The sequence below is a fragment of the Octopus bimaculoides genome, chromosome 10 (assembly GCF_001194135.2).
Source record: "Octopus bimaculoides isolate UCB-OBI-ISO-001 chromosome 10, ASM119413v2, whole genome shotgun sequence".
Taxonomy (NCBI): domain Eukaryota; kingdom Metazoa; phylum Mollusca; class Cephalopoda; order Octopoda; family Octopodidae; genus Octopus; species Octopus bimaculoides.
The window spans coordinates 25,174,390-25,193,512 of record NC_068990.1 but is presented as its reverse complement, the minus strand read 5'-3'; the positions used below and the strand labels follow the sequence as shown (position 1 = coordinate 25,193,512).

At 35.0% G+C, this 19,123-nt stretch overlaps 1 protein-coding gene across 5 annotated transcripts in view; it reads left to right on the top strand.

Moving 5' to 3' along the window:
• Positions 1-1,908: 1,908 nt before the first annotated feature.
• The window catches only part of LOC106880784 (microtubule-actin cross-linking factor 1, isoforms 1/2/3/4), a 158,214-nt gene continuing 140,999 nt past the window's right edge, over positions 1,909-19,123 (top strand). For 2 of the 5 annotated variants that reach the window (XM_052971076.1, XM_052971075.1), the window contains exons 1-11: positions 1,912-2,052; positions 3,932-4,027; positions 5,064-5,194; positions 5,550-5,643; positions 7,260-7,423; positions 8,784-8,988; positions 9,204-9,332; positions 10,209-10,286; positions 11,051-11,212; positions 12,968-12,988; positions 18,274-18,381. In XM_052971076.1, the coding sequence (XP_052827036.1) occupies positions 2,008-2,052; positions 3,932-4,027; positions 5,064-5,194; positions 5,550-5,643; positions 7,260-7,423; positions 8,784-8,988; positions 9,204-9,332; positions 10,209-10,286; positions 11,051-11,212; positions 12,968-12,988; positions 18,274-18,381 (1,233 nt within the window). In that variant the 5' untranslated portion in view covers positions 1,912-2,007. Of the gene's footprint in view, positions 2,053-3,931; positions 4,028-5,063; positions 5,195-5,549; positions 5,644-7,259; positions 7,424-8,783; positions 8,989-9,203; positions 9,333-10,208; positions 10,287-11,050; positions 11,213-12,967; positions 12,989-18,273; positions 18,382-19,123 lie in introns of all 5 variants that reach the window. The other 3 variants (XM_052971078.1, XM_052971077.1, XM_052971080.1) reach the window with 3 other exon arrangements.

The following is a 19,123-nucleotide window of genomic DNA, read 5'->3' as shown; positions in this document are numbered from 1 at the left end:
CACACACACACACACACACACACACACACACACACACACACACACACACACACACACACACGCGCGCGCACATACATACACATGCATATACTAAGAAATGCAGAAAACATGAATGGTATTCTAAAGTTTTGTATAACATACAGGCATTTTTGCAATCCAGTTGTCCTGTTGCACAATCCAGTTAGTGTGATTCCTTGGTATTAAACTTAAAAAGAGCACCAGTTATGTTTGCAGCATTCCTTATTACAATACAATGCAGTTTAAATTCCACACACTAGCGTATCCTGAGGCATGATGATTATTGTCAAATCACATTTGTGTACAAGAATGGAATGTGGAATGGTCCACCAAAACTAAACCTTTTGGTAATGTGCTGTGCACACTTTTTGTATACCTTTTTCTTTTATTCTTTTACTTGTTTTAGTCATTTGACTGTGGCCATGCTGGAGCACTGCCTTCAGTCGAGCAAATCGACCCCAGGACTTATTCTTAGTAAGCCTAGTACTTATTTATCGGGCCCTTTTGCTGAACCGCTAAGTTACAAGAACATAAACACACCAGCATCAGTTGTCAAGCGATGTTGGGGGGATAAACACAGACACACAAACATATACACACACATACATATATACGATGGGCTTCTCTCAGTTTCTGTCTACCAAATCCACTCAAGGCTTTGGTTGGCCTAAGGCTATAGTACACGATACTTGCCTAAAGTGCCAGGCAGTGGGACTGAACCTGGAACCATGTGGTTGGTAAGCAAGCTCCTTACCACACAGCCGCTCCTACACCTATGTGTGTGTGTGTGTATACTATCTATCCTACTCCTCCTATTCATCTCCCAACTCTCTACCTCTACTACCACCTACCTTAGTACCTTCATTATTAACCCTTCACTTTTCCTGAACTATCTCCTCTCCTGTCACCATTTCCTGTCTTCATACCCCCCCTATAGCCCCACTGACCTTCCTATTTCTTCCCTCTAATACAGCTAGTTCTCTACATTTAATTATTCCATCTTTGAACTCCTCGGCATTAAGATCTGAAATGTAGGATCTTTTCTACCCTGAAGATGGAGGCTTGTCTCATCCTATGTTGATTGTATCCATTATGGCCACATATTGTGATGAACCACATCTACCAACATTATTTATGGATCTCCAAGCCCTCAGACACAGATGTTGGACTTATAACACCTTTTTTCCACCCCTTTAATTTTCTGTCATTTGTATTCTGTGGAAGTTGGATCTATTAATATAAATATATTTATACTTAAAAATTCACCATCACAAAGTCTCCACCTTTTGCTTTCTCTTGCTTTGCAAGTAGACATATCTACATATTTTGTATTTCCTACCCAAAGTATTATATTTAATATATCTAATGTATCTAATTTGTTTATCCGCATGATTGCCTCTATATCCACTCAACTTGATCCCTCTTATAGCTTTTCTTTACCTTGTGGATTTGATCCTCTGTAAAGACATCAAAGTCTAAGTTAGAATCTTTTGAGTACTACTGTTTCCTATGCTGAGAATCTCTGGTTCTCATCTGTGGACTATATACATATGTGTACATATGTACACACATAAACACATACACATGTATAAATTATGTATATAATGCATTTGTGTGTGTATTTATATAAATACATACAAATATATATAAAATATGTCCATAATGTATTTATGTGTGTACACACACACATACACACACACGTATAAAATATGAATATAATGTAGAGTAACTTTTCTCATGAACCCAGTAAAACCCTTGGTAGTAGATTTCAGCTTGTGACCCCTGATGGCCAGACAGCAGTTTACCTAAATCAATACTGACTCTCTTTTGTTTTCTGAACTCTAAGACAAAATCACAATACATAACTTGAAATCCTCCTGAAATAACCCAGACAACAACACTGTTTCTTTGTAGGAGCGACAAATTAAAGTTGAGGAATACCGTGAGCTCACAACCTCTTTACTTGCCTGGACCAAAGAGAAAACTGCAATGCTGCTGAATCGGAACTTTCCCAGCACTTTGATCGAGATGAGGGTGAGTAAGAGTTTCTCCCACATGATGTTTGATTCTTTATAATAATAATAATAATAATAATAATGATGATGAAATTATTGTGTACAGTGCTCAGGTGCACTACAACTCATCAAAGATACATGTACAGTACACAGAATTATGTACAAATGCCAGGAAAGTGAACAGTGTCTGCGTCATGATATACATGTGTGCATGCATATGGAGGGTGGGGATATCGGGTGTAGTGTTGGCGAATTTCAGGAAGCATGGAGGTTTTAAAGGATGCAATGTCTTGGCAGCTGACAACTGATGCAGGAAGTTTGTTCCATGCTACAGCAGCTCTGAGTGTGAAAAAATGTTTCTGAAAGTCATGGGAGCTGTGCATAAAATAGCATAAAATTTTGTTCATTCAACCAATGTTTTTGCTGTTCTTTTCCTTGTCTACCCCTCTTTTGAAATGAAGCTGCACATGGCCTAGTGGTTAGAGTGTTGCACCCATGATCTCAAGATCATGGTTTCGATTCCTGGACTGGCTGGTGCATTGTGTTCTTGTGCAAAACACTTCATTTTCACATTGTTCTAGTCCCACTCAGTTGTAGATGAGTAACTCTGCAATGGACTGGCATCTCATCCAGGGGGAATGTTGTGCTCTCAGTCACCTATAAGCTATAGAAACCAGGAAACTAACCTTATGAATTCCAGGATTTGAGAATGTCTTCTTCTGTATGAGTAGATTTGGTTGAGAGAAACTGCGAAAAAGCAGAGAGAGAGAGAGAGTGAGGGATCTGTGTCTGTGCAATTGTTTTCGTTTTGTTGAGTGATGTTTGTGTCATTTCATCGACTCGATGCATTTGACACTGTGAAATATGAAATCCTGTACTTGAAAAACAGATAAGGGTTAGCATCAGGAAGGGCATCCAGCTGTAAAACAATGCCTCAATAATTTGTCTAACCCATACTAACAAAGAATCAAACAAATATAGAAAACAAATGAATGAGTATGGGTTACCTGTTTGTTCTGTAAAAGCTTCATTTTGTGTTAGTTACATGTACACAAGTACTTTTTGCTGTCTGCAAAAGTAAAATTGTAAGCATTTCCTTTTTCCCAGGAGATTGGAAGTGAAATTTTCCAATGTTCATTACATTATTTTCTTGTGTATCAAAAGAAATACTTAGTGACATTTGATCAGACTTTACATTCTCAGTTTAAATTCAACACAACTCTTGGGTGAGATGATAAAAATCCAGCACCAGTCAAATACTGGGGGTGGAGTGGGTGGATATAATTGACTACCCATCATTATCATCATTGTTTCACATCCGTTTTCCATGCTGGCATGGGTTGGAGACTTTGACTGGGGACTGGCAACCCAGGAGGCCGCACCAGGTTCCAATCTGATTTGGCAAGGTTTCTACAGCTGGATGCCCTTCCTAATGCCAACCACTCTGACAGTGTAGTGGGTCCTTTTTACATGCCACTGGCATAGGAGCCAGTCAGGTGGCACTGGCATTGGCCATGTTCGGATAGTGTTTTTACGGGCTACCAGCACAGAAGCCAGTTGGGATGGGGGTGCTGGCATTGAACACATTCGGATGGTGCTTTTTATGTGCCACCCGCACAGAGAGCCAGTCAGGCGGAACTGGCAACGACCCACACATGCATGGTGCTTATTGCATGCCACCAGCATGGGAGCCAGTCAGGCGGCACTGGTATCAGCCACAACTGCCCGTCTCCTCAAAATTTCAGGCCTTGTGCCTGAATCATTATCATTAGAATCATTATCTAAGATCATTCTAATATAGTTTGTCAAAATATATTCTCTTGTTTGAAAATTATAAAGCAAAGAAAGAAAAAAAAGGTGTTTCCATCTGACATTTAATGTTTCTCTTTCTTTGATAGTCACTTCTGGCAGATTTTAGTAGATTCAGATTGGAAGAAGTTCCTCCTCGACTTGAACTGAAACAAAAACTCTTTCGATTATTTGATGAAATTCAAGTAAGTTTCAAGTCCAATTTGCTTATTTATTTAATTTATTTTTGCTTTAGCCCTTTTGATACCAAACTGACTGAAACCTTGGTTCTATAATACAAACTTCTTGTTTTCCAGAAATCTAAATTTAAACCTTCCGTCAAAATTTCCTTTTAATTTATATTCTAAATACTATTAATAATGGCAAAGTTATTCTAATAAATTCTTCAATATTTTCAAAATTAACTGAAACAAAAGCAGTGTATTTCAGCAGAAATATTGTTAGGGGTTCAAAGGTATCCCAACCATGACCATCCAGTCATTTTTTATTTAATTACAATAAATCCCAGACTACATCATTCAATGATGGTAGGGTGTGATTTAACCCCTTTGAAACCAATCCACCTGAAGTCATCCCTGGTTCTATGATGAAAATGTTATAAAGTTATCTAAATTAAAACCTTTCATATTTGGATTTAGTTTGCAAGATTCTTTATGTGAGTTCGTGTGTTGAAGCATATTTTGTTGTGTCTGGGGAGAGTCATTCTCTTTTAGTGCCTAATAATTTAACACACTCACCGGTAAAATTTCCACTCACTTATTTATTTCAATATTGAAAAGGTTACAGATGCAACAAAAATTTTAGAAAAATAAGTAAATGAGTGGAAATTTTACTGGTGAATGTGTTAAATTATAAGGCACTAAAAGAGAATGACTCTCCCCAGACACAACAGAATTACAACCTGTTCTAAGTTAAAACTTCCCATCAAAATTTCATGTACCAAACATCAACTTAATGACAGTTATTTTACTACATTTTTCATTATTTTCAAAATAAATTGAAACAAAGACAGTATATATTAACAGAAATATGGTAACAAAAGGGTTAAAAATATTCACTTTTAATTTACATCACTGTTAAATACTTTTAAAACTAAAAGGATTTCACACTAATTTTGTTTCTTATAATGTAAAATATTTTTGTTGTTTTATTTCAATTTTATTTTAAAGAGTAAATTTTAAATGATTTTATAATTAAAATATTTTCTTCTTTCTTATATAGGCTCTTAGCAATGACACGTTACCCCTTGGATTAGAAGATGAATTATACCCCAAAAATGTAGAAAGACTATTCAGCCGCTTTTTATTGGCACAACAAGAAAAAGATATGGCCATCCAATCAGAACTTGTTAGGTAACATGATTTATGTATATGGAAAACAAAATAGGAAAAATTAAATAATATTTAGTTACACCATCTGATGCATGTTTCGTTAACAAAGAATGATTATTAGTTATATGATGTAGATAATATAAGATGGAGTGTTTGTGTATTACATTCTCATTTGAATTATGGTCTCTTCTCATATCTTTACTGGACATATCCATCCATCCATCCACCCACCCACTATTTCTTTCTAAATTTTCTTTTTTTTTTTCTTTCTCTCTCTCCCCAAATTAGTTTTGTGTTTTTTTTTTGTTTTTTTTGTTTCTTTTTTCACATTTCCCTCCTTCCTTTTTAATTATAATATGAAAATGCTGTTTTACAGGTTAGAAAGACTACAACGTCTGGCCGAAAAAATCCACAGAGAAGCCAAAATAAGTGAAGATAGTCTAAGTGACATAGAATGGCGGATATTGGGGGTAAGATTCTCTTTCTACCAATATATATATAAATATATCTCAAGCAATTTTTAAAAAATTTCTTTTATTTCAAGGCAGTATCATTCAGTTTTTATTTACTGACAGATTATTGAAAATATTTCTGTTATCTGATTGTCAGTTAACCCTTTTGATTTCAACCCATCTGACACCATCTCGGATTCTTTGAAAAAAGAAAAAGTACACTTTTTCATACATCATGTGACTGACTAGACTATCAGATGTTGTTACACATTGCTGGTCACAATGGGCTTTGCATCATTTTAGCCTTCGAATGACACCACCCTGCTGTCTAGGTGACCAGGCTAACATGCCCCCTGGAAATGAAGTGTTTTGCTCAAGAACATAATGCACCGCCCAGTCTGAAATCAAACCTACAATCTCAGCCTAACCACTGAGCCACACACCTTCACCTGTTCATACATATATAAATTAAGTTCTTCCATGATAATTTTATATAAGAAACTTTAAGTTACGTTAACCTTTTTTTAAACATGTTTCTGTTGAATTACTTTACCTTTATTTCAATTAATTTTAAAAATAAGGAAGGATTTAGCAAAGTAACTGGGTTTTTAAGATGCTGAGATGCAAGAATTGTTACTGTGCTGGACAAAATGCTTAAAGGCATTTCTTCAGACTTCACATTCTGATTTCAAATTCCACCAGGGTCGACTTTGCCTTTAATCCTTTTGGGGTGGATAAAATAAGTAACAGTTGAGAACTGGGGTTGATGTAATTGACTTACCCCTCCCCTAAAATTGCAGGCTTTGTGCCACAATTTGAAAGCAATAAGTGGGGTGTTTGAAGCAACATGAAATTTTGATGGGCCGTTTTAGGTTTACCTAACTTTAAAAAGAGGAAGTCTCATATTATTAGGAGTAATTTCATGTGAGTTGCTATCAAAAGTTTATACGAAAATATAAAGTTAATAAAACTAAATATTTGATTATTTTCAAAATTAATCAAAATATATGTTTTTCAAATAACATGACCTTTAAAAGAACATCATTAGAAATATGACCTTGAAAGGGTTAGATAATGGTAACTTGCAATACTCCATATATTAAAAGCAGTTTCCAGATTCAAACTTGATTTAATCCTTTAGCATTCAGATTTCTCTATCAAATGTAATTTTATTTGCATTGCTTTGAATTAATGATGTATTATTTCATGGATAGTGATTATTTTTACAATAACATTGTAGGGTAGGTGTGAGAAGCTGGACAGGGCCAGTTTGAACATAAAACAGAATATTTGAGCTTATATGGCTTGTTTAAATGCTAAAGGGTTAGATTGTGTATTAACCCTTTTGTTACCATATTTATTTTGAGATGCTGTGTTTCTTTCAATTAATTTTAAATATAACGAAGAATTTAGTAAAATAACTTAGTTATCATTAAGCTAGTGTTAGGAACATAAATTGTGACTAAGGTTTGGTGGAAGATTTTAATTCAAAACTTATGAAAACAAGACATTTGTACTACAGAGCCAGAGATGGTTTCAGCCAGGTTGGTATCGAAAGGGTTAAGCAGGTTTGTAATTTTGGATAATCAAAAGAAGCAACTTTTAATTAATTAATTTATTTATTTTGCCATTAGGAGGAGAGAAGAATTGATAAGCTTCATCCTGTTGAAGCAAAGCGTTGCTGTGATAGCTTAGACAGATCTCTGCAAAACATTGAAGAATCCACAAGAAGTTTGTTTCGGGATATACAAACATTAAAAGATGGATCTTACCCTCAAACGGATTCATTTTACAAACGGTAACTCATTCTTCTCTTTTTGTCAAACATGGAAACATTATTTCCTTTCTTCATGAATATTATTATTATTTTTGTTATTACTATTATGGCAAACTAACAGAACCATTAGTGCATTAGACTAAGTGCTTTGGACCCCATTCACTTGTACTCACACTCATATTTTGAGTGTCCACTTTCACTCTGCTTCAACACTATAATGTTTCTCTTTCCAGCTCAACCCTGGTTCCTTCCATTCACTCTCCTATCATGTGTCTTGCCATGTAGCTCGTCTACTGCAAAAAAGTTGTTCTGTTCTTACTCCTTCTTTCATACTTTGATCTCTCATCTCCTAGCATAAAACTGTCTCCTTCCTACTGTAGCTCCGCTCAGTCAAAAAGGATCTTAGGTTGTGAGCTACATGGTGACCTCACTAGTTCTGGTCCTATAAAAAAAAAGCCTTCAGTACACTCTGTAAAGTGTTAGGAAGGCATCAAGCCATAGAAACTCTACCAAAGCAAACTATAAAGCATGATGGAGTCCTTGGATCTGTCAAACCCTGTCAAATTGTACAACTCATTCCAGCATGGAAGGTGAATGTTAAATGATGATGATGATGATGATGGTTAAAGTTTGTACAGTTGGAAATGCTTCACCTATATGAGCAAAAATAAGTTCTAAGGTTTTGCATTGAAACTCACTTTACATATTTTGCTGCGTAGCCTATGAGTTGTACATTTAATTTTATGTGGTCTAATGGTTAGGGTGTTGCACTCATGATCGCCAGATTGTGGGTTTAATTCCCAGATCAGATGGCATGTTGTCTTCTTGAGCAAACCACTTCATTTCATTTCACATCGCTCTTGTGCTGTGTGGGGACCAGCAAGTCAAAGAATAGACTGAATGTTTTCTCTTTGTGTTGTAGAAAGGTGAGGTAGGATTTGCACTCTGATCTTGTAAAGCCCTCACCAGCAATGACTACCCAAAAAGAGACCCATGGGTTGGAAGGTTGTCACCTGAGTGGTGCAAAGGTGTCATCTGCTAGGAGCAGGGAATCACCAACAAATGGTAGATGCAGTGATGCACTGTTACAGTGCATGCCTCTATGCTGCTACTACTACTACTACTACCACCACCACCACCACCACCATTATCTCATTTCACCTATCTGTCAGAAATATGAACCAGTGTTGTTTAATATAGACTAGCATCCCATTCCAGGAGAGATTAATCTCTCATCTATTTTCACGCTCCAACACTGAAGTTTAAACTCTTGAATATAAAATCTTGAGGAAGCTTGGAAATATCCATTTTTTAACAAACGATGAAATAATGGAGTCACTAGAGTAGTCAAAGCTTAATACAACTCTTCTTCTCTCCACAGAGTTTCCACATTGCAAGCCCGGGTTTCTACATTAAGGACCAAATTGTACAAAGACGTGATTCAAAAACTGTTGACTCGATCTTATGTTGAGGAAGGCATTACTGTCACAAAACGCAAGGAAATTCTCACGGAAGTGCAATTAGTAGAAACAAATGAATCCTTCAAACATTTACAGAACTGCCTCAATTGGATCGAAGCCAAACAGGTATTTTGCCCTTGGGTTGTTCCTTTGTCTTTCTTTATATTCATGTCATGTGACTACTTTCAGCCTAAAAAAAAATCTTGTATTGGTTTGAGATAACTCCTTGCCAAAATTTTTTAAAAAACCTAATAAAATTCTATGAATTGTTCAACTGTTCCCCATAATCCTTTTAAAACTTGTTGAGCTGCAAATCTATTTTGTCCTTCGTTCATTTACAGCGATCCATTGAAGCTGCCGGTTATGGAACCGATGTAACATCTGTCCATAAAGCATTAGAACAACATCAATATGACCATAAAAATATTTTGGAATTTCGCTCAGAAGTTGAGAAATGTAAACTAAATAAAGTAAGTTGAATTTATTTATCTTTTCTTTTGCATCTGTTCTACTCAGTTGCCTCAAGGGCAACTATTTTGATAGTCTGTGTGTCTTCTCAAAAACTTTGATTTAACTCTTTTGATAAAAACCTACTTCAGACCACTTTTGGATCATCATTAAATGTCTGCTTTCCATGCTGGCATGGATTGGATGAATTGACAAGAGCTACTAAGTTGGAGAGCTACACCAGGTTCCAATTGTCTGTTTTAGCATGATTTATTTGACTGGATGTCCTTCCTAATGCCAACCACTTTACAGAGTGTACTGTTTGTTTTTTTACATGGCATCAACATACCTTGATGTGTCAATTGTCTTATAATGGTTTCAAATCTTGGCACAATCTATCAGCTTCAGAAGAATGAATGGCAAAGTGGATGTTTGAACTCAGAATGTAAAGGGCAAAGAAATGCAGCTAAGCATTTTGTCCAGTTGTTAGACATCAAAGCTTTAGTGTGTTGATTACCAGAGAAGCAAGAATGTGTGTGTGTGTGTCTGTGAATATATTTTGTTTTAATGTATGAATATATGTTTGTGTGTGGATATGTGTACATAAATAGAGAGAATTGAAGCATTAGTGTAACAAGAGCTAGCCTTCAACATCTGCATTAATAGTCATGAGCAATGTATAGCATACATATTGGTGCAGACATGTGAAATAATTTATTATACACTGAAATTATCACATGATAAAGGCTGTGAAATGTCATCCTATGGATATCAAATGGTTAAATAAATATATTCACCTCTCATACCTCCTGATGTTTTATGATACATATATTTATGTAAATGTAGTTTTTCATTGATATATAATATTTTTATGTGATATCTCTTATTTCTCTCTGCAGAGAGGACTATCATCTGATGAACAAGTACTTTATAACGAATGGCTGTCCAAGGTGGAGATTGCCTATTCATTACTCACTGTAAGTATTCTAAACACTGTGTTTATGGCTACATATTGCTTTCTTTGTGTGAATAGCTTATTAATGACTCATTCAGTTGTCTGCCACAGAACACTGATTTAATTTTAATTCAACTTTCAAAATACACTGGAATATAAATCAGTCAGATTTATTTTCTTTTCCATTTGTTGCCCTTCCTCAAAATGTCAGAATTAATATCTCCCCTCACAGCATACCAATTTATCTTATTGACTTTACTGACTTTATCTCTACTACTACTACTACTACTACTATAACCAACCTTTGCCTCTCATCTCCTTGGTTCTATACTAGTTCTACTTAAAGATGAACAGCAGACATGCAATATATTTTGACTGGGGCACATTTAGTCAAAACATGAGAAACCTTGACACGCTATGCAAATGTAGGTCTCTCTCTTAAAACAGGTAGAGTATTTTGGTCAGATATGGTCAGTTTAAATGCTAAAGGATTCACCTCCAAATGAACATTGATTGAGTAGCTGTGACCACACTTTAGTTTTAGGGGTATCTAAGACATTATCTAATGTGTTCTCTTTTGTTAATACAATAGGGTGTGGTTTAAGGGTAGTTTGGCTATTGTTTCTAACGGGTTAAGTGAGTATGTAGTAGCTCTCTTGACTGATTATTTTTTAATGCATTTCTGGTCTTTCTATTATATGCTGTGCATTAAATTGTAGACCAACCTTTGTCAGCCATTTTAATATCAATATTGGAATGTTTTTTGTTTTCTCCTTTTCTCTCTAGAATACTTCAAGTAGACGCATGAATTGCTTGGAAACTTTATATGAATTCTTACAAGCGGCTTCTGCTGAAATGTTTTGGCTCCGTAGCAAGGAAAACGAAACAATCAGCCGTGACTGGAGTAAACCGGAACACAATATTCCAGATAAAGACGACATTTTTCAGGTAATAATTTGTTGTTGTTTTTTTTAATTTTTAAATTTTGTTAGTTATTGATGTATATCAAATGTTTCACTGCGAAATGCTATAAAATTACGCAAGGTGTGGCAGAAAAGCCCATGTTTTCCACACTCGTTGCTGTGGCTCTAGTGAAGTTAAGCAGGTGTTAGTGGTGTCTTTATGGAGCTAATGTTCCACTGTTTTCTACTGTTTCTTTCCAGTTACCATCTTGGTTTGAACGAGTGCACATTGTGTGTTTGCTGTTGAAATGATTGTCAACCTGTGACAAGTCTTTTATATATACATACATATATGTTAAATGAAATGAGACAACTAAGCCAAGGCTGTGTGGAGTTTTCAGGACATTTATAAAGAGAAAGTTAGGCTTACAGCTGTCTCTGAGATATTAGGGATATCCCTTCATCAGAGACGGTTAAATAGGGGTGAAATTAATATTAGAGTTTAATATGAGGAGTTATTTTGGAAAAGGAAGCAAATAAGGAGTATAAAGGGAAATAGGAGGATGAATGTAGAAATACTTGCCACTTTGGGTCTTCTGGATACCAATACCTCTCTTATATATATATATATATATATATATATATATATATATATATATGAGTGGTTGGCGTTAGGGCATCCAGCTGTAGAAACTCTGCCAAATTTAGATTGGAGCCTGGTGTTGCCATCCAGTTTCACCAGTCCTCAGTCAAGTCGTCCAACCCATGCTAGCATGGAATTCGGACGTTAAATGATGATGATGATGATATATATATGCATATATGGGTGCAGGACATTAACAACGGTGCAAATAACATGAAATACATAAACAAATGAGGGAAAAACGAGTGAAATATATAAATGAGAAAAAAATGGAAGACAAGACAAGTTAACAGAACGAAAGGACCCTTCATCAGTTGTCTGCTGTCTGTCTACTTATTTTGAGCGGTGGAACAAATAGGATAGCCAGAATTCAGTACATGAATATATATTATTCTTTAATTGGCAGAAAATCATGAAAGTGACTCGCAGACTAAGAGTTTGCTAAGTTCCATCCACGAAACTCTTGACTCTCAAATCATTTTTGTAACTTTCTGTTGTGGATTTTCAGGCATGTGTTTCATATAACAATCTCTGGGTTACCATCTGTCTGATAGCCTGAGCTTAATAGGGTAAACTTCATGGAAATTACTATATATATGTGTGTGTGTGTGTGTGTGTGTATGCACACACGTTTCTTTCTATTTTCCAGATTCATTTTCACTTTCCTTCTTTCTACATAATCTTTCTTCATAATCTCTACTCTTTTACTAAGTTCGTTATATGTTCCTAATAATATTAGCAATTGTATTTCTGTGACCTTTTTTTATTTATTTCAACATATTTCCCTTTTTTTTTATTAATTTTTTCCTTTATTTTGATGTTAGCCATTAGAAATACCAATGTAAGATAAACTTATGTCTCTTTCCTGTCTTTACTTAATGTTAATAATCACTAATATCATTCTATTTACATTAACATCTTTGAATTCATAACTTTCTGCATAGTATATTAGATTTTTGTCTTTCCATGCGTGAAGCATGGAAAAATTCAAAGTTTCCAAATCTGAACCATTATTTCTTCAGATTTTACATAGATAGCTTTCAAAACGCTAAACCAGAGAAATATTCTTCCTTGATTTAATTCCTGTTAACATTTAAACCTGAATACAATATTTTCATGGGAAACACTTTAAGACAGCAGCTTGGATTTTACTTTCAGGATTTCTGGCCAAAAAGGAAGGTTTGTTGATTCTACAAAATTGCACTGTTCAACTAACATCTTGTTTAGACTTGTGTAGTTGTCATGTTTATTCAGTAAATACTAATGGAATAGCAATGTTTTTACAAAATTTTGTTGGCGGTGGCCGCTTGAAGACCAAACTTTAAGAACAGCAGCAGCAGTTTATGATAATGAATGTCATTTCTGGCTGTTTATTTCTTTTTCTTTTTTTTTTTAAGTAAGATATTCTTTTCCAGTGGAAAAAGATCTAGAAAAACAATTAACCTGCTTCTTTTAGCTTATGACATCAACTAAAACTTTCATGTACATTTTCTTTAATTTTTCCCAAATGAAATGCTTTTTTTAAAATTTTTTTTTTACAATGTTTAAGTTTCCAATGAAAGCCTTGCTGGTTTTTCTACATTTGGATTGCTTTTAGTGAGTTCATATGCATTCAGTTGTTGTTGTTGTTATGGTGGTGAGCTGACAGAATCATTAGCACATCAGACAAAATGCTTAATGGCATTTCTTGCAGCTGTTTATGTTCTGAGCTCAAATCCTACCAAATCTACTTTGCCTTTCATCCTTTCTGGGGTTCGTAAAATAAAGTACCCCTCAAATACTGAGGTCCTTGGTATTGACGAAGCCTGAAAGTTGCTGACCTTGTGCCTAAATCAGAAATCATTATTATTATTATTATTATTAAGGCGGTGAGCTGGCAGAATCGCCCTGACTGGCATCTGTGCCAGTAGCACGTAAAAAGCACCCACTACACTCAGAGTGGTTGATGTTAGGAAGAGCATCCAACTGTAGAAACACTGCCAGATCAGATTGGAGCCTGGTGTGGCCTCCTGGCTTGCCAGCCCTCAGTCAAACCGTCCAACCCATGCCAGCATGGAAAACGGACGTTAAATGATGATGATGATGATTATTAGGGCAAAAAGCTGGCACAATCGTTAGTGCATTGGACAAAATGTAGAGCAGTATTTCTTTTGGCTCTTCACATTCTGGGTACAAGTGCCATTGAGGTCAGTGTAACCTTACATCCTTTCAGAGTTGATATGATAAAGTGCCAGTCAGGTACTGGGGTTGATACAATTAACTTGACCCCTTCCCTCAAAATTACTGGCCTTGTATCAAAATTAGAAATTATTATTATTTTTTTAATTGCATGCATCGTCATGAAATATCTGCAACCATGGCTTGTTGCTTTCTGTTTTTGGATGGTATCACTAAGCAGATTTAATTCAGTCACCTGAAGTTTTCTGAGAATCCCTACACTGTTCTGTAAGCTGTTTTACTTTGTGTGGCCTCTGGATTGAAACCTGCTTTCTGGAGGAGATAACAGGGGTTTCTAACAATGACCAGTGGCTTGATATTGTGTAATTATTCAACAACGAATGTTTTGAGATGAATTTTGCTACATACCCTGTTTGGCTGGTTTAATTGCTTACAAGAGAGTCACAGCTAACGAATTTGAAAGCATGCTAAAAGTTTGAAGTTTATTGTTCTATCCTTGGCAGACACTCAACTCTCACTCGCTCTATCCTTAATGTATGTCTTGAGTGGATGCTGTGTTCTCCAGTGGGAATGTAATCAATGATAAATGCTGTATAATAACTGTTATGTAATTAGTTAAGTGTTGGGTTTATGAGTTAATTATCAGAATGTGGACTAGTATCGAAAGTAAATAATAATGTCCAAAATGTGTAAATTTCATGGTTCCATGCCTTCTGTGAGAGGAATTAATGGTCGTGGGCTTAAGATGGTTGCTTTGTAAACACTGAGTTTTGGATTCAATTCCAATGCATGGTATCTTGGGCAAGTGTTTTCATATACAGCCTTGGATTGACCTAAGCTTTGCAAATGAACAAGTAACAGATTGGAAACTGCATGAGCCCAGTTGATGACAGACTTAAATCTTTACCTGGTTTATCACCATTGCTTAGCTTTTGGGTGTCTGAAGTGTAGTCCACTCTGTTGCAAGTATCTAGACCATTTTATTGGCTTCAAACATTGCTCAGTATTTAAAGTGCTACTTCTGATCCTATCAACCCATCAACTGCAGTTCCTTCTCCTTCCACCAGTCTTGAATTCCTGGAAGAAGATCATGGCTGCTTTCCTTCCACTTCTGACTGAATCTCTAAAAGTAAATATTGAAATGTTCAAGTTAACAAACAGACAGATTTTTAACCCTTTTGTTAAGATATTTCTGTTGAAATACATTGCCTTTGTTTCAGTTAATTTTAAAACTAATGAAGAATTTAGTTAAAATATCTATCATTATTAAGCTGTTGTTTGGAACATAAATTAACTTCAAATTCACAGTTATAAATCATTTTAAAACAGGAAGTTTGGATTAAAACCAGAGATAATTTCAGGCAGGTTGGTATCAAAAGGGTTAAATCTCTGAATGTTTACTAATTTCTGTTTAGTATTTTAAAACTTAACTGGTTTATTCGACATGATTTATGTGTTATGTCATATTAAAATAAAATTGGAAATTTTAATTGAAGTTATATTACTATTCATTAGTGCATGATTTAATGACTTACTAACAAGACTAGACTGAATATTATTATTTAAAAGCAAAGAGATAGACCATTTTTCTTAGAACTTGTTCTGTAAATCTGAGTGTTTATAATTAATAATACTGAAGAGATTGTCTTGGTAACATAACTGAGTGAGTTAATAAAAATTATCAAAAACAACTAATAATTAATACCAAGTTTGAAGTTATGGCACCAATGGATTGTCAGACGCATTAGAGTGTTGCTTTAGACGGACAAAATGCTTATATTCAGATTTCAAAGATTGTTGGTGTCAAGTACTTGGCTTGATGAATTCGACTAACCCTGTCCCTCTTGAAATTAGTGGTCTTGTGACTAAATTAAAAACGATGTTAATTGAAGTTAATTTAAAATGATAAAGGTTGGCTTTTTGTTATTTTTTTTATGTCATTTTTATTTTTTATGAAACTTTTTTTTGCTCTAAAAAGATTTGACATCTTGAATAAAGCTTGCACATGCACTATATATATGAATATATATACAAACATATTATCGACTGTAGTTGTTAGGGATTTGCTTTGGTACAAGTGCATTCATATTCATTATTCATTTTCCCCACAATTGCAAGATGAAGCTTAAGCCTTGGGTTCTTGGTGCTATAATTTGAATATTGGCTAAATTTAAGATTGATATTTCCTTTTTCTCTTTTTACAGCATTGACTCCATTTAATTAATGACTTTTAGCAATATTTTGTTTATCAGGCACAAGGCCTTGTTAGAGGGAGAGTTTTTAGTTGATGTAATTGGATCCTGTATTATACTGACCTTGTAACTAGTCCATCATGGGCTACATTCTCCTTCAGTTCTTTTGATGATCCTGTTGAGCCTGTTTCATCCTGATCTGCAACTTTGTTTAGTCATGCTTATCACATCCTCATTCTGATATGATTTACATTCAGTAGAGCCTCTTGCATAGTAACAAAGTTGGAAGCTCTATGTAGTCTAAACTAGATTCATAAAAAAATTTTGAAATCATTTCATGTAAATAAAGTCCCAATCAATCATAAACTGTTAATTTTTCTTTCAATAATTTTTGATATTTTGAAATATTGAAATCAACAGATTATTATCAGTTGGAAAGGATTGCTTCCAGAAGAAAAAGGATAAAAAAATGGAAGAAATGGTAGCTGAGAACCTCCATTAGAGTAAAGTGCAACATTGACCAACTCAATATGGCTCATTATCTTTTGTCAGTTTAATTGGCGACCTCTATTTGAATATTCATTCACTTTTAAGCAGTTTATTTTCAGCCTTCAGCTATTTTCATCTAGCACTTTGAAAAACTTGATTCTACATTGTTATAATTTCTTGATCTGTAATAATATAGTGAGTTGTCAATCCATAATAATATAGTGAGTTGCTGGTACAACAGATATTGGCAGATCTTGATTTCAGTTCTATTACAGCTACATGTTCTAAGCCTGTTATTCTGATACTCAAATTTAACACAAGACCTCTTCCTTTTCATTGTTCTGTGTGTCAATGAAACTAATAGTCATCACAAAGACTGGAAATATTAGCTGCAAAAGAAAAGGGAATTTAGATAAGCAATTTTGGCATTGTGTTGCTGAACAGACTGCTTTCATGCTTGAATGATGCCTAATCCTAGTATGATTATCAAAATGTCATTTTAACAGATTGTTGGAATTAAAGTTTCTTCAAACTAATTTTAAATGATTTATAATGAAGGATCATTTTTTAAATATTTCTTTTTATTTTATATTTTTGTTTATTTTATTTTATTTTGTTTATTTGTTTGTTTCAAATTTATTGCATTTTGAACTTTAACTACACAAGTTTTAATGGAAACCATTTTTATATAAGAATTTTTGATTTATAAACCTTTTCATTTGAGAATTTTCTGGTAACTCCATATATTTGTGTGTGTGTGTCTGCATGTGTGCACATGTATGTGTCAGTGCTGACATGACATCAGCTCACTAATACAATAATCTATATGAACCCCAACACACATATCCTGCTAGCAGCAGTCATTAGAGGCCACTTAAGGGTCAGGCTAGATAAAGACAATAGCAGAACAGCACTTCATTGATTGTGGACTATTTAACCCTTTTGTTACCATATTTCTGTTAAAATACATTTCAATTAATTTTGCAAGTAATGAAATATTTAGTAAAATAACTTTGACATCTTCAATTAAAACTAATTTGAAAGAAGCTCTTCATGTATGTAGGTGTTTGTGTAGATAAGTGTGTGTGTGTGTGTGTGTGTATATATATATATATATATATATATATATCTTTATACACACAACACACACACACATTTGTACATACTCGTATTTTCCTGTTCTTTTTCTGTCTTGCAAGTTTACATGGCAACCTCATTAGTGGTTGTGGCATGAAAAAAAGACACTTGACACACTCTATAAAGTGATTGGTGTTTGTAAGGACATGAAGCTTTAGAAACCATACAAAATCAGGGAATGGCAATTGATGTGCTTGCCAGATCATGGCAAACAGTCCAAACTGTGCCAGCATGGAAAACAGTTATAAAGGGATGTGTGTGTGTATGCATATAGAGATGGAGGATATTAGGTTTTTTGCGGGGTGGGGGGGTTAATAAAAAATGGGCCAAATTTAATCAATTCTATGACCCTGTCATGTCATTGTTATATCTTTTAAGTATTTTAGTAAATTTGGCATTTTTTCTTTTTGTTTTTTTCTAAATGATCTTTAGATCATTGTTAATTTTGTGTTTAAAATTGTATTACAGCAGGGTCTCCTTAGTGATATGGGATCACGAGAAGCCCAATTCAATGTTGTACAAGACAAAGGAGAATCTCTTGTGCGGAATCGGCACCCAGCTGCAAAAACCATTGAGGTAAATTAGTTGTCAAACTCTTGTATGCTTGAATAGATATTCCTATATACCTTCCACTTTCATATAGATTAATCCTCCTGGCCTCACATAACTTGACTTTGGTGAGCTAGAGTTCTTAGAAGGCACTGCTCCAGTATGGCCTTCATTATGGTGATTAGAATAAACTAATGAATTAACAGGTTACACTTGAGAGACACAGGCATAGGATTTATGATTAAGAAATCACTCTCTGCTTGCCCCTGACCTGTGCGTGCTACCCACAGGCCTTGTCTCACTCTATTATTGCCATCTGCTAGCCCCCAACCTGGGTGTTCCACCCACATGTAACAAGGAAACTTTTCCCTCATCCTACCCCAATAAACCAATCTACATCTCTTTCTCACATTTCCTCCTTCATACACTATGCCTAGTTCTCACTCCCCAATCCTGTCCTCACACCCCTGTTCCTCTGTATCATTGCTATCCAGTAGCCCCTCCAACTCTATATATACCCAGGTCTTTCACCATTTACTCGCACTCCCTTTGCAATATCCTGTCACTTAAATTATGGCATTTGACCCTCAAGGATTCTCTCTCTTCCTTTACTCAACCATCTCATTTATACTCTGATCCCCATTCTTTGTGAGTATGCCCGGCATTTTGCCACCATCTCCATCTTGCAGTCCTCTCTTTCTCTCTCTCTTTCTCTCTCTCTCTTTCTCTCTCTCTCTTTCTCTCTCTCTCTTTCTCTCTCTCTCTTTCT